A 14,203-nucleotide genomic window follows, 5' to 3' on the forward strand; every position below is an offset into this window, starting at 1 on the left:
TAAATCGGACGAAGGTGTACCTCTTTTAAAAAAGATAGAACACCTGTTTTTATCTCTTTTAACACGTGTATGTGAACAAAATTGTTCACAGGGGATCCAATTAGTTTGTCGATTCCAAACAGAGCTCGTTTGTCGAATATCGGAAGCGTGGATGTAGAAGTCTCCGCGGTCCAGATGCTGTTCGTGTCCGAATCGATTATGTCTTTTCGCATTCTTAAGCAGCGACGAGCGATGTACGCACTTGTCTATTAATAAAACGTGCAAACAGATAATCGATGGCTGTTTTTATAAATAGAGTATTAAGAGCATCAAACAAAAATATAGGCTTTTTATAGCTTTTGAATATAGCTTATATAAAGTTGATTGTTTCCATAATTATTTTTAAATATTAAAAATGTCGCATAAATTATCTATTATTATTTGGGAAAGGTTACTCTGCGTGTTTTCTCTTCTTCTTCGAGTTTCATCGATACTATAAAATTGCGATCGTGTAAGGATCGAATTTTTCCACTTTTTTTTTTTACGAGATAAAAGGAATTCTTCGTTTGGAAAAAATTGTAAAGATCGGAGCGTGCTGTTAAAGGCAGAATTATTATCAGTATTTTATCCTTCTTCTACTTTTACCTTCTTCAAAGATGTGGCTACAGAAAAGGAAACACCAGAGGCAAGGTAAGAGGAACGCCTTTAAAAATTTTAATAGGTGGACTTTAGCGATGTCCAGTTTAAATATCCTGCGACAACGACAGTATTCGTAAGTGGCATTTTTAAATAATGTATTAGTTTGAGTCAGAAACAGGTCTGATATTTCTCCTTTTTTCCCTCCTTTTCTGTCCTTTCTTTTTCTTTTTTTTTTTTTTCTTTACTTAATATCGAATTTATTTATACGCAGATTAATTTATACAGACATAATTTTGTTCATCGACATTAGCATTCTGAAAGATTTGACGGGAAGTTCGATCTTCTGATGTCTTTTTTATTTTGTAATGGAATTACGTTCACTCGTTGTGTTTTATACATTGGAAAATCAATTTCTAATATATATAAATCAAGAGTACAATAATATCAAGTGCTGTAAAGGTATCTTCATTTTAATTATTTCTGTAAATTAATGATTTAGAATTTTTATTTTCCTGTTCTTTATTATTACAGTTCTTTTTCTATTATTTCGCGATCAACAAGATTACTTAATTAAAATTGATATTGTAAATGTGAAAGAATTATATAAAATATTATATGATATTTAAGATTGTAAATTAAAGATTATGTCTTTTGAAATAATTTGTAATGATCGTTGAACAGATTATTTCAATAGTTTATTAAAATTTTTAAAAAATTTTTGAAATTCCCTCGTTTCATGGGTCACAAAAAAACTACCGCCACATAGCGGTGAAAAGGTGGAATTAATTATCAGGTGGCAAAATTAAAAAATTTAAATTTCTCGGCTACTCGGTTGAATGCTTTAATTTTTGAGGGCATAAATGTAGATTTAGAGCCTAACGATGTAATTGAAATCAGTTTCTTCTAAATATTCCCCCTAGTTTCATTTAGGCAATTTAAAAAAATCGTCTATTTTATGGACCATGGAACACTATAATCATTTAGCCTCGAAATCGAGAAGTTTGGATTTCTTAATTTTACCTCCTGTCGATTAGTTTCATCTATTCGCCATCTAGATGGCGATAGTGTTACATTGTCTATCGACTAAATGATTTTCTAAAATTGCTTATAATTGGGAAACTAGGCATACTTAAAAAAACTAATTTTAGTTAATTATTTAGGTTCTAAATATTCGTTTGAAACGTTAAAAGTTAAAAATTTCTGTCTCGGAACTGAGAAGTTGGATTTCTTAATTTTACCTCCTGTTGGTTAGTTTCACCTCTTCACCGCTAGATAGGTGTAGTGTTTCGGTGTCCATGAAACGAGCAAATTTCAAAAATTTTTAACGTTTTTACGTTTTTATGCTTTTTCTCTAATAGCTTCATGATTTATGTATGTATGTTCTTAATAAAAAAGATCTTTAAATATCGGATACGTATGATAAAATTGATATTAAATTTTTCTTGTATATTATATTTCCTTTTATTCCTCCCAGTGGCCATTCAATTATGATTCTGTGCTCCTGTTATCTTGGAAGCTTTCTAATAAAAATTTATAATCTAAGCTAAGTAAACGAGAAACTATTCAGAAATAATATATAAATATGTGAAATTATTTAATATTTGTTAAAAAACTTTATTTATTCATTTGGTACAAAATAAATTGTGTTACAATTTATAATAATACATTTTAATATTATTTATGAACATAATGAATATTATTTACGTTTATAAAAATAATTAAGAGAATTTTACAAGACTTTTACATATCTAAAACTTTCCATTGCCCTTATTCAGCTATGTGTTTAAAGAAGATATACATATAAGATAGGAAATGCATGTAAAAAGGGATTAAAAACTGACCCAGAACGCAATGTATGTAAAGGAGCGGTAGGCAGAGAGGAATACAAAGAGCGGAAAACAGGGGAAATAAAGGAGAATGACCTGACAAGACGAAAAAGGATCGAACCCGTTGCAGGCAACAAAAATGTGGCACTAAACTTTTAAATAAGCAAGTAAATGCAACACTACTTCGCTGCTTAACCGTTTCAAATAGAATTTCATCCTCTAAAAATTATTAATTATAAAACTATATAAATTATAACTATATAAATATCTACTTATAGGGATAAAAATCCCGCTTGCTGGAAATATTTTATTAAAATTAAAAATGCGTCATTTTTATTTCACCTATCGGTATAATGTATACTATATAAACACGTAATACATATTGCGCGTGTCACCATTCACAAACACCGAAATTCACAATGCATTCCGTACATGGTAGAACAAAAACACAATACGCTCTTCTATACGCTATAGTCTACTCAATTAAATCGTTCCATTCTAAGGAAAACTTTTAAATACATATATACATAGCTTCCTCCGCCTTTAATGCGTAACACTTCCGCAATTAGAATTCTTGATTAACCCGTGAACTATGTAAAAAGAAAACTCATGTTCGCTAACTTCGAATAACATCTAAAAATAAGTGAATTAATTCTTTATTAATTCCTCTATTAATTTCTATCAAGCAGGTTTCCGGTTAAACTCTTTCATAGAGCGTAGGAGTCCCGCTAATTATAATCGGCGCATATTTGCAACGTAATACATACATATTTACAATTTGTTGTTTTAGAAGAACCGTTCGACAGAGATTTTGCGTGCCATCTCCTTACACATCATATTCTCCTAATACAAATCCCCAATTTGGGGCCAAAAATTCCTGTCGATTCCTAAAGAACGATTCATAATTTGTAAAGAATTGCTTAGTTCTACATAACAGCTTAAAGTTAAACAACAAAACTGTATGTATTTGTACTTACGTACTGCCACTACCAATTGTACTGGCAGAGAGTAACAAAGTAGGAAAGGCGTAGCGATATCATCGTTCCAATAGAACGGAACTAGCTCGAGTAGACTATAGTCAAGTTGCTTGGCTACAAAATCGTGTTCGTATATACGTCGGTGCATGTCACTTGCACCAGTCGGTCGCAAGAAAGGGACGGAACAAGTGCCAAGGAAACATGGCGACGCATTGGAACGTGCCACAGTGATGCAGCTAACGTGCAACGAGATCGTTTCTATCGAGTGATCAAAGATACCCGTGGCCTCGCACGCGAAAACATCTATCTGGCCAAATGACATGGGAATTTGTAATCGAAGGCACTTTCTGCTGACAATATGCACCTTGCAACTCGTGAGTTTCTTCGATGGAAAAATGTTTTTGTCCTCTCATAGAGAAAATTATCGTCATCCTGTGACACACGTAATTCGTATTTCTCTAGCACTGAGTCACTGCGTGGTATTCTTATGAGAAGACTGATTATTGAATAGATATTAATCATCGAGTATTTTTTAAATAAAAATAAACAGTTTAAAGAGTTTGGTCTATGGATTGTTGCATTGATATAAACTGTAAACGATTCGAAATGTTTTATCGACGATATCATGGCTCGATGAAACATACGCACTTGCTTGATTATCGCATCGCTTTATCGATCTATAGATCGCATGGTTTATCTCCGCGGAATAAAGATCTCCGTGTAGAAACTGACCGATCCATTTAACACCGCTTTTACTACTTTCTAAGCGCTTTCTTGTCGACTCGCATCGATACCGATACAGAGTTCTACATTGCACTACAGAGATGTTTTTGCTAATTGAAAAATGCAGTAAGTGCATGTGAAATAGGATAACTTTAAAAAATCGGTTAATTCAATATCGTGTTAATTGATTCAATATCAATTAATTGAGCTTTAAAGAATTTAAAATGGAATATGATAAAAGTAGAAATACAATGGGATGTTGTTTAAAGCAAGTATCTTAGTTGAAAGCAAAAAATATGTTAAATGGTTCATGAACACTGGCTCACATTTGATCCATCAGATTAATTGGGTATTTAGAACACAGAGCAATTGGTGCAAATTAAGATTGTAGACAAAAAGAAGTTGGTAGGAATGAAAGAAATTAATCTTTTAAGATTCAGACATATTCTACTCAGACTCTTTGTTGATTTATTGAATTTGATTGGAATTATTTCATTTTTGCTTGTAGATCACTACGGTAGAGCGCCAGGTCTTCGACTTTCTGGGCTTTATGTGGGCCCCGATACTGGTCAATTTTTTCAACATTATATTTGTAATCTTAGGGTTTTTCGGAGCTTTTCAATATAGACCTAAATATATCATATCAGTAAGTACAATCCCTTCATTTCACTTTAATATATTTTTATATACATACTTATTATAAACAGAAATAATTGTTTGTATACTAAATTTATTTTAGTATTGTATATGGAATACACTATGGTTAGGGTGGAATATATTCATGATATGTTTCTACCTCGATGTTGGTATACTTGACAAAGTAAGTATTCATTTTTTTAAGTAATTTTTTTTCATAATTTTAATTGATTTTTAATTACGATTAATTTTTTTAGAATAGTGATATTTTAAATCTTGGTACTGGTAGCTTCTCCTGGTGGCATGTCAATGGACCAGGTTGTAAAGCTATTTATGATGTTACTGAACCAGAATTATTCAGACCTGCCCGACCTACAAACGTGACAGATTGTGTGCTAGATTATGAAGTAGTTGAAATTTTACATGCATCTACTCAATGCATCTTAGGTGTAAGTACCATTAAGTTTCACTATTTAGTAAAAGTGTACTAATTACAATATTTAAAATAATATTTCTTTTGTTTTAGTTTATTGCAATAGTAGGTGGTATTTGCCTAAGTAAAGTTTTTCTGGAGGAAGATGATAGCTGTAAGTATAAAACTCAAGAATTTCTGTTTTGATTAATGCCAGTGTCAGATTAGCATAAGAATTAGTTTGCAGAGTGAAATTATTTTCTATTTTATCCTGGGATATTATTTGGTGGTAAATTTAGGTAATATTTTTGCCTGTTATCGGCAAACAAGATCTAGGAAAAATTTTCAAAATTTAATTTTTTATTTTTATACAGTTAAAAAACTAAAACGTGCAATGATAAATCTTTTTATAATACAGAATAACATGTTTCACTACAGAAAAAAATTGTGCCAGCCATTCTGGATATTTCTTTTTTAATTACATAAATTTAAGATTTATTATTGCTTGAAAAGAGGGTTGTCGGTTACAGTTGATTTCATTGGTGGATTTGATCCTCCACTTTGGTAAGTGCTTTGCCTGATTCATGGTTTGCACGCATTTGCTCCTTTTGTAAAGCACGAAGTAAAATGGTTTCTCTCATGCACATCATTACTCATCGATTCTCTTGCGAATGTTCAATGTACTGTGAAATAACATCTTTGAAGCTTGAATATTACGCGAATTTATTTTTCAATCTTTAATACAACATGTATTGTTTGCAAACGTATAAACTGTTGTGAAATTGGCTATATTCGAATGAGACTCATATACCATCTAATTTAATTTTAATCAAAAAGAATCACTATCTTCACGTCACAAACACAATAAAATTCGATCTAATGCAATCGATTCTACGTCATATTTCAGTTGACTTTGTGGGCGGTGATGACTTTGGGTTGGCAGGCCACACGCCGTTACATCCTATGTACGTTAGCTACTCGGCTCTTCCATCACCTGCCCACCCTCACAAAAATTCCGCTCAAAATTACCCCGCAGGCACAGCTAGCTCTCATCAATCAGTTTGTCACGATACCAGCTTCCCAAAACATAACGATAAAACATTTAACAGCTCCGGACGAAGTAAATGTAGCTTCAGAAATGACACGATCAGAACTGAACGAAGCAATCTATCCAGTCGCGACTTAAAGTATGTTGATTATTCTAACGACTATTCGAATCCGTTGGATCATTTACAGAGGCCTGTATCCCCATACGACGAATACGATTCATTGGACAGTGCAGCTAAATTGAAGTATCAAAAGAACAAATTGTACCATCCGCACTCGTCCAAATATAGTCCCGTTGCATCTCCGCGTGTCAAATGTCGACCTGTTGTAGCAAAGCAAAATAAAGTCCCCAACAAGCCTAGAGTCTTTACCGATCACGTTCGCGAACAGTCAATGCGGTCGTTTTACTCAGATCCAAGATTGGCAATTGAGAATCAACAGAATGTGACTGACCAAGAGAAACAGAATAGGTCTAAAAGAGATAGTAGACCTCTGTCGTTGTATTGCCAGTAATTTTTAAATTGTTAGAAATTAGAAAAATATATATAGAGTTTATTTCTAACTTAATCCATTCGAGGTCGGGGTCTCATTTGAAGACGATCCTGAGAAACCTGATACTATTTTTAATATTTCAGCAGAACCGCGAACCACCTTTTTATTTCAACCGATAATAATGTAAATGTTTCACCCATTTCTTTTTATACTATTCAACTTTTGTGTAGTGTTTCCTGAAGATTTCTAAATTATTGATTTGCTTAAAATTCTTTTCAAGAGAGATCGCGTTGGATTAATAGTATAGGGTGCATACAGTGCATCGTCGACCTCGAATTGATTAAAACAGTATATGGACTGAAGTGAAATGTATTTTAATGCTATTTTGTAGAGAATTCGAAGGTGTTACATAGAATTCCTATCCTTGCCAAATAGATAGAACGATTAGAGAGTAGCTAGCTTAGGGTGCCTTCTCCGATTGATTTCTTCTTGTTAGTCTAGAAAGAATATCGTTTTCTTTCCTAAATTAGTTTTTTAACATCACAGTAACAGGTTAATAATTTCTACTACGTCTTTAAAGTATTTCGACTGACAACGCGGAATAAACAATGTGTGTTCAGTAGCATCGTTTGCTTTCTCGTGTTTATATTAATTCTTTTTTTATGAAGATTTTTATTTACATTTGCTCATAGATATTTTCATATATACGATTCATGTTGGATTAGACAACATGCATTTTTATATTAATACATACACTGTGATACGTATAGAACTATGAATCATGTTGGTTGAAAATGTTTATTCGATCTTTTTATTATCGAACTTGTAACTTTAAGAAGCTATGCTTGATAGATGAGCTTTCATAATATAGGAGACAAAATAACGTTGCATCTGAAAGGGAACAAAGAGTACAGCATGAATGGAAGAAACGCTATATGTAAACGTTCACTAATGTATAGGATTATTTATATTTTTTTTTCCTTTTTGTTATATGAATAGTACTTATTAAGAATTCCCTTAATGACACGCGTGGCCTGGCTTACGACATAGCATTATGATAGAGACCTTTAGACTGCATTGAAATTAGCTTATTGTATCATGATGGTGAAGAACTTGTGTTTATAAGGTGCTGCGAAACACTTTTTCATTTTAATGAAACGTGTATGAGTATTTGGTAGTGCATGCTAATACTTGTTTACGGTTCTTAAGTTCGATAGAATATTTTATTTTATATTCTTCTTTTTTAAACAACGATGAAGCTACATTTTGCATATCTATGTAGATGAAAGTATACAAATAATCGAAATTTGTAAGATACCATATACACAGACTCCCTCATAAATTTTTATTAAATTAGTACTTTTGACATTCCATGGATCAATTAATCAAAGAATGTCTAATAATATGTCGAAGCTAAAAAGAAAAATCTGAAGTGACGAAGAAACTGTTCTTATTATAGACTTCTGTGTGTCTTAATTACACAAAATGTTCTGTGAGTTGCAGATCAAGGCTCGTTGAAATATTAGTCCAATCATAAGTGTGATGAGTAAACAACATTCAAAGAATCATCAGGTATTTAACAACTAAGCTTATATTCTAAAGTCGAAGATTGATTTAATTAAGATATAAAATTTCATTAAGAAAAAAAGAAAGATATACAAATTGCTTACTCACCAAGAATTGGTTTCTTCAGGTGGTACGAATATAAATCATGAATAAGCACGAAGATATCACTGTTTCCACTGTTCTGATAAACAGTTGGTTAATTTGCCAACAATCAAAATCGCACAATAATCGTTCAATGAACATTTAATGCAATCCGATAATAGACAATACTTATAACGCAATGCTTATTGAGCTGTGCATATACAGATGCACTGAAGAAACGATAGAGTTACGTTTTGCAGTGATTAATTGATGCTGATAGTTACATAATTTTCAATGTTAAGTATCTACATTCAGGTATACATCTATTCTAAACATCTGTCACAATCACAATGAAATAGCTCTATACAATAATGAGTTGTTTTTCTCATCACATCTCATTGGACCTAAAGCTGACCTTGTTCACGACTCACGATACTGCCTGTGCGTTACTTAAGATATATTACTTTAAGTTTAATTCTTATTGAATAACTTTGCAAACATTGCATACAATATTATTCGCACAATTATATGATTAATCATTTATTATATTTTAAGTCAGATATACTTGACTTAATGGATTTTGCAAGTAAATTGCTCACTAAATGTATACTGTACATATATATAATTACGTTTACGTATTTTACATAATTTATTTATAAGAGTAATAAAACGTTTTACATTATGTACTAGAGGATTTAGCCGAATATTTAATATTAACGAGTCACTTCAGATTCAACGTTGAAACGTTTGTTCGTAGTACAATCGAAGATTCTTTTATCTTTTCCCTCTTTTGTCGAAAGCTTGTACAGTAGTGTCGTTGTGTACTTCGTTAAGGCCGTAGATTTTAATTTTATAGTATAATTTATTTTACTGTATCATATAATTTACTTTTGGTGCAGTTTACTGGCGACAATAAACGTGCAATGCCTACTACTTGCTTGCTTTTTTATTTATTAACCCCCATTCTTTTCTTTCACTCCTTCTCTAACATTCTCCTATTCTTCTGTGGGTTTTCGGGGAACTATTTTATTTTATTGTATTTTTTTTTCATTCTCGATGTTTTCGTCTCTCAGTCAGTACTTTCCTACTGAATTACTGCAATCTAAAATCTTTACACGATAATTTACCATTTGGTTAAACGAATAAATGACGACTTTAGACTAGGTCTGACTGATCCTTTAAAAAAGAGTCTAACTAATTCAATTACTCAAGATCACGTGAAAGTCGCATCGTCGTTTGAAAATTTAGAAAAGAAACGAACATTGATCAGCCATCGAATCGCGTTGGGAGCGTGTTTCTCGCTGTGCATGTAATAATTCAACCACTTCGATTGTTTTTCTCATTCATACAGTTGAAGATTTGTATTGATACTTCGATAACACGCAACTACATTTGTCACTTGACTCAAAAGTGTGTGTTTAACTTTGCAGTTTGTGCTTGGTATACAAATCCAAATATAAAAATCTTCGAAAATATTGCTATAAAAATATTGCTACTCTCTAATCTTCGTTCCAAAAGTGAAGATCCGACGTGATCTGTAAGAAACTCCGTTAAAACGTGGAGTAAGAATCGTTAAAAATGTAATACCTAAACTTTATAATAATTTTTAATCGCTTATTACTTCGAGATTCACCTATCTGTTTAATATTCCATTTTTAGATTTCAAATTTCATCCAAAGTCACCGCAACTATCTGCATTCAGAATTATTGCAGAACCAATCTGCGATATTAACTCGTCAGTATCCAAGCGCAAACTGAATGATTACCTTAACAGAACACCTACTGACAAGATTTTTTGTTTGTTTCCAACGCAGCCCAAGCTAAACGGAAGAAAAAGCAACCGCGGCCTCTGTACAGCATCGAGTATTCTCAGCCAGAGCCCACGGTTCACGACGACAGCGTGTCTCCAAAGCCAATGACTCCACGCAGAGTGAAAAGAAGATCGGTGATCTCTCGTGACGGGACAAGAAGATCCAGCAGAAGGAGTTCTGTAAGGCAGTCACGCAGAAAGAACCCCGTGAACAGAATCATGGACCATCAGGAAAGTCTATACGCTAATACAACACCCAGCAATCTTACCAATCAAAATGTGAATTCATTGTCCCAAGGCACGCTCAACTATGATAGAATCTCAATGAGTTGGGACAGAGATAGGAACTCCAACTGGCAGCCGGAAGCTGTGAATATGGCTGTGTCTTCTCCTACCTTATGGAACCAAGATTCTTCTAACAATTACTCTAACACTAGCAATTATACGAATCAGAGTTACCCTAATTGGGATGCTAGCAATTCTACCAGAAATCTTACTGATAATTGGCAACCAAACGAATTGAGTCCAATGCAGTGGCAAGGTCAGAGTAATCCAACTTTTCAACAAACTAGTACGCAAAGCTTAAACGGGGAAGATTTGGATGAGATCTATAATAATCGACCAGCTAGTGCTAGGTCGAGTTATAGCAATTATCATGGAGTGAGAGCTACACCTCAGGTTCCCAACAGAACGGATATTGTTAGGCAGAGTCAGAGGCAATTTGTTCTCAGTGGACCCCCTGCTTATCAGGATACGGTAATCTGAGAAGTCTGGAGGGAGGTGGTTGGAAACCTGCGTTTGGTGGATGTTTAGTTGTTTAAGGGAATAGTTTGATGGTAATATCGTTTAATGTGTAATCTTTCGAATTGTGATAGTTTTAATGTAATTATGGAATTCTGTAATTCTCTATTGAGAAACTAAAGTATTTTGAATCGTATAGATCTGTTTAGAGGATCTTGCAGAGGATCGAGATCTAGAATCGTTGTACTTAATTTTATTAATTTTTATTTTAATTTCAATTTTAAAGGGAATTGATACTAAACGTCCAATACGAACATAGGTTTACTTTTTGATAAGTTATAGTTACTATATTCTTACATTGTAATTGTTACTATTAAGGAACAGGAAGTATTTGTTACTTCTCTGATCGATCAAGCTTTACTCGATAACAATGGATGCAATTGTCTGCATCTTGTTATACTTTGCGATAGATATCTTTAAAGTTTATTAACTTTCAGAAAGATTTCGCGATACTTCGATCTCGTAGCGATCTTCTATGATTTCTAAGCTCCGCCTTTTTATCTCAGGACAGTAACTCGCGTTTTTAACAAATATTTAAAAGTCACATTTCATACAATTCGCGATATATACGTATACTCGTACATATCAGCCCTTGATAAGACTTTATCACAGTTGCAATGTGAGACGATAAAAAATTATATACTTTATACGAGAAATAGAATTCACGCGTTAGATGAAAGTATACGAATTCGCTGTTGTACAATTTTTAGAAATCTCTTTGCTCCACGACATTTTCAATTATCTATCCATTATTAACACGATTATTTATAACATCGAATCGTTTTTCATCGGAGAAGTCATCTGTAAATATCGATCTATGATCACACAATCATCCTTATTTATACCCTTTTTCACCTCGAGCCTTCGAAATGAAACGTTTACGCGATATTTTAGAGAAACATTAATTTTTCTACGCTCTATTTTCTGAAAACGAGATTTTACAATGTATATTGGACGCCATTCGTGTCATAGTCTTCCAGGTATCGAGAAAAGATTGCTATAAAATCGTGAATTTCACGGTGACCAATCTAATGAAAAATTTGGAAAACGAAAAAAAAAATGATTACCTGTTGTAATTATATATATGATAAAATATAATAAAAAAAATAAAAAATGGTCACTGGTTGAATTCATAAACGTGTTTAAACGCTCTATGCATGCTAAGTGCAATAAGAGATATTTTTTCATGCGAAAAATCAAAATAGACTACGTCGATGATGATAGGACGTGTGAAATGAAAACCAAAGTATTAAACATCGATGTAAGTTAATGATAATACTTGTAATATTCTGTATGAATGTAAAACTGCCTCAACTCTTTCGCTGACTATCGTACAACATAGGTTTAATTAATTAGGCGGTCAACTTACACGATCCAAGTACTTAATTTTTATTATTCTTCGAGAATCTCTAGACGCTTGGTTCATCGATCACGTAGTTATATGTTACTTAAAAATATTATTATACTCTTATTCAACGAATATGTTGTCTTATTCTTTTTTTTTTATTACACGTTCAAATACTGCGTCGATGAACAGAGTGTTGATTTTTAGAAATTTTAACGTTAAGTTTTTAATAGGTTTCTATTGCCACACGATTGTCTTTTAATTGAATTTTTTAATCGAGGCAATATTAAATAGAAATATTCGTTATTTTTGTAAATCTTTTCGATAGGTCGATCTACTGTGATACTGTGCAGTGGGAAATATAAAACAATAAGAGATTTTTATCATAGAAGGAATGAATGGACCAAGTGTAATAGGTCAAAATAAATTTTGAAAAATCGAGGTTTAGACCTCGATTTTATTTTAATGCTTAATTCGTATATACAAATTTTACTTTTTATATATAGAATTTTTTATGAATACGATTTGAATAATAATTTCGTTTTAAGGTCGAAAAAAGTAATGTATTAGTGCCGTGTTTCATAAGTATTAAATATTAGAGATGTAAGATTAATTCTCAAAATTATTTGTAATTTCTGCATATGCGAATCACTTTTTCGTTTTTCCTTCGCACGGTATTGCAATTGTATAATTGTACTCTCTGTATTTTATAGAATGTATCGTATAAGTATGTTAAGTTTATTTAAAGGGCAGCTACCTTTAATTAATTAGGAAATCACGTAAAACTCAACCGTCACCAGCTTGTACTTATTATATTGTTTCTGATTCTTCACGCTCAGGATTGTACACGATTTGTCATCGTTTACTATTACCATTCACCAATGTACAATTATAACACGAAGCAATAATAGCAAGACAATAATAAACGAAGAATGATTTTGATTCAATGAATAGGAGTTTTATTTTCAAACATAAATTTAATAGCCGAATTCTTTCAAAGATCTTGTTTTATTTTTATCGAGTCTGCGTGGTATGATTTTTGAGGTGATAAATGAAAGAGCGATATACAAGTGCTATACATACACATAAATGATTTTTAAATGGATTTAAATCTTAATCTAGATAAAATATTAACAAAGTTGTCGATAACAAATAAAGGATTAAATTTAATAAATATTAAAATAGGTGTTAATACAAAAGCAAACATTTTTTCGTGTATAACGTAATCGAAGAATAAAAATTGGCGAATTGAATGAAAATTCTAACTTACAATAAGGAAAAGGTTGCGTTGTCTGGTACTTCGTGCAACTGTTAATTGTACAGACAACTTTCGAATTAGAGAAAAACGTTCGTTAAAATGTAGAAACAAGATTGTAGATACTCGGATAAGTACCATTCTTTAAACTCTTCATTTTAACGGAATAATTAATAATATTTAATTTAATACATAACGTAAAAACACAAAAACATACTTAGTAGTAACTAAAAAAACACCCTCGTTACGTAAACGTAAACGTTAATATAGAAATCTACAAAATGTACTAAAAATTTCAAATCTTCACTATGCTTATCTGACCAACATATTTTATATCACAGACGAATCAATGACCATCCAACATTTACCAAGCACTATTCTCATATTCCACGAACCTTCCTATGCAAATCAGCTTTCACAGAGGGAAGGGATTCGAACCCTCCACGTCGAACCCACGAAAAGATCCAATTCGCATCAACCCGTTCAGCAATCACTTCCATTCACTCACCAGCCAGCAGATGAACGTTTTTACTCCGGTGAATTTCACAATGCCGCGTCGAAGTCGCGCATGTGCCCTATTCGCCGGCTTCTTTCCCTCCTGGCAAAAGACCCTT

The 14,203-nt window shown here is 32.5% G+C and overlaps 1 protein-coding gene and 1 long non-coding RNA gene across 4 annotated transcripts; one reads left to right on the plus strand and one right to left on the minus strand.

The window, feature by feature from the left end:
* Positions 1 to 2,774: 2,774 nt before the first annotated feature.
* Positions 2,775 to 3,551, minus strand: LOC125384650. The gene is made up of 3 exons (XR_007225163.1): positions 3,422 to 3,551; positions 3,212 to 3,331; positions 2,775 to 3,077 (listed from the first exon to the last, which is right to left on the minus strand). It is a non-coding gene; the product is annotated as an uncharacterized LOC125384650 (long non-coding RNA).
* A 22-nt stretch (positions 3,552 to 3,573) lies between these two features.
* Positions 3,574 to 13,281, plus strand: LOC100642457 (sodium/potassium-transporting ATPase subunit beta-1-interacting protein). 3 transcript variants are annotated; one of them, XR_007225162.1, is made up of 7 exons: positions 3,574 to 3,795; positions 4,653 to 4,790; positions 4,884 to 4,964; positions 5,038 to 5,229; positions 5,307 to 5,367; positions 6,100 to 8,303; positions 8,425 to 9,311. XR_007225162.1 is itself a non-coding variant. In XM_012312189.3 (6 exons), exons 1-6 carry the CDS (start codon positions 3,742 to 3,744, stop codon positions 6,750 to 6,752), a joined length of 1,179 nt encoding a protein of 392 aa, XP_012167579.1. In that variant the 5' UTR covers positions 3,574 to 3,741; the 3' UTR covers positions 6,753 to 9,311. The 3 variants fall into 3 exon arrangements, 2 of the variants coding, with proteins under 2 accessions (XP_012167579.1, XP_012167578.1); XM_012312189.3 differs by having other exon boundaries at positions 6,100 to 9,311; XM_012312188.3 differs by lacking the exons at positions 6,100 to 8,303; positions 8,425 to 9,311 and adding an exon at positions 10,193 to 13,281 and having other exon boundaries at positions 3,577 to 3,795.
* The last annotated feature ends 922 nt before the right edge of the window (positions 13,282 to 14,203 follow it).

This window comes from Bombus terrestris, chromosome 9 (genome assembly GCF_910591885.1).
Source record: "Bombus terrestris chromosome 9, iyBomTerr1.2, whole genome shotgun sequence".
NCBI classification, from domain to species: domain Eukaryota; kingdom Metazoa; phylum Arthropoda; class Insecta; order Hymenoptera; family Apidae; genus Bombus; species Bombus terrestris.

Excerpts from the sequence above, each read along its gene's own strand:
- LOC100642457 (XM_012312188.3), top strand. The coding sequence starts at position 3,742 with ATGGGAATTTGTAATCGAAGGCACTTTCTGCTGACAATATGCACCTTG. Across the intron at positions 3,796-4,652 it reads CAATATGCACCTTGCAACTC|ATCACTACGGTAGAGCGCCA; the intron begins GTGAGTTTCTTC and ends TTTTGCTTGTAG. Across the intron at positions 4,791-4,883 it reads GACCTAAATATATCATATCA|TATTGTATATGGAATACACT; the intron begins GTAAGTACAATC and ends AATTTATTTTAG.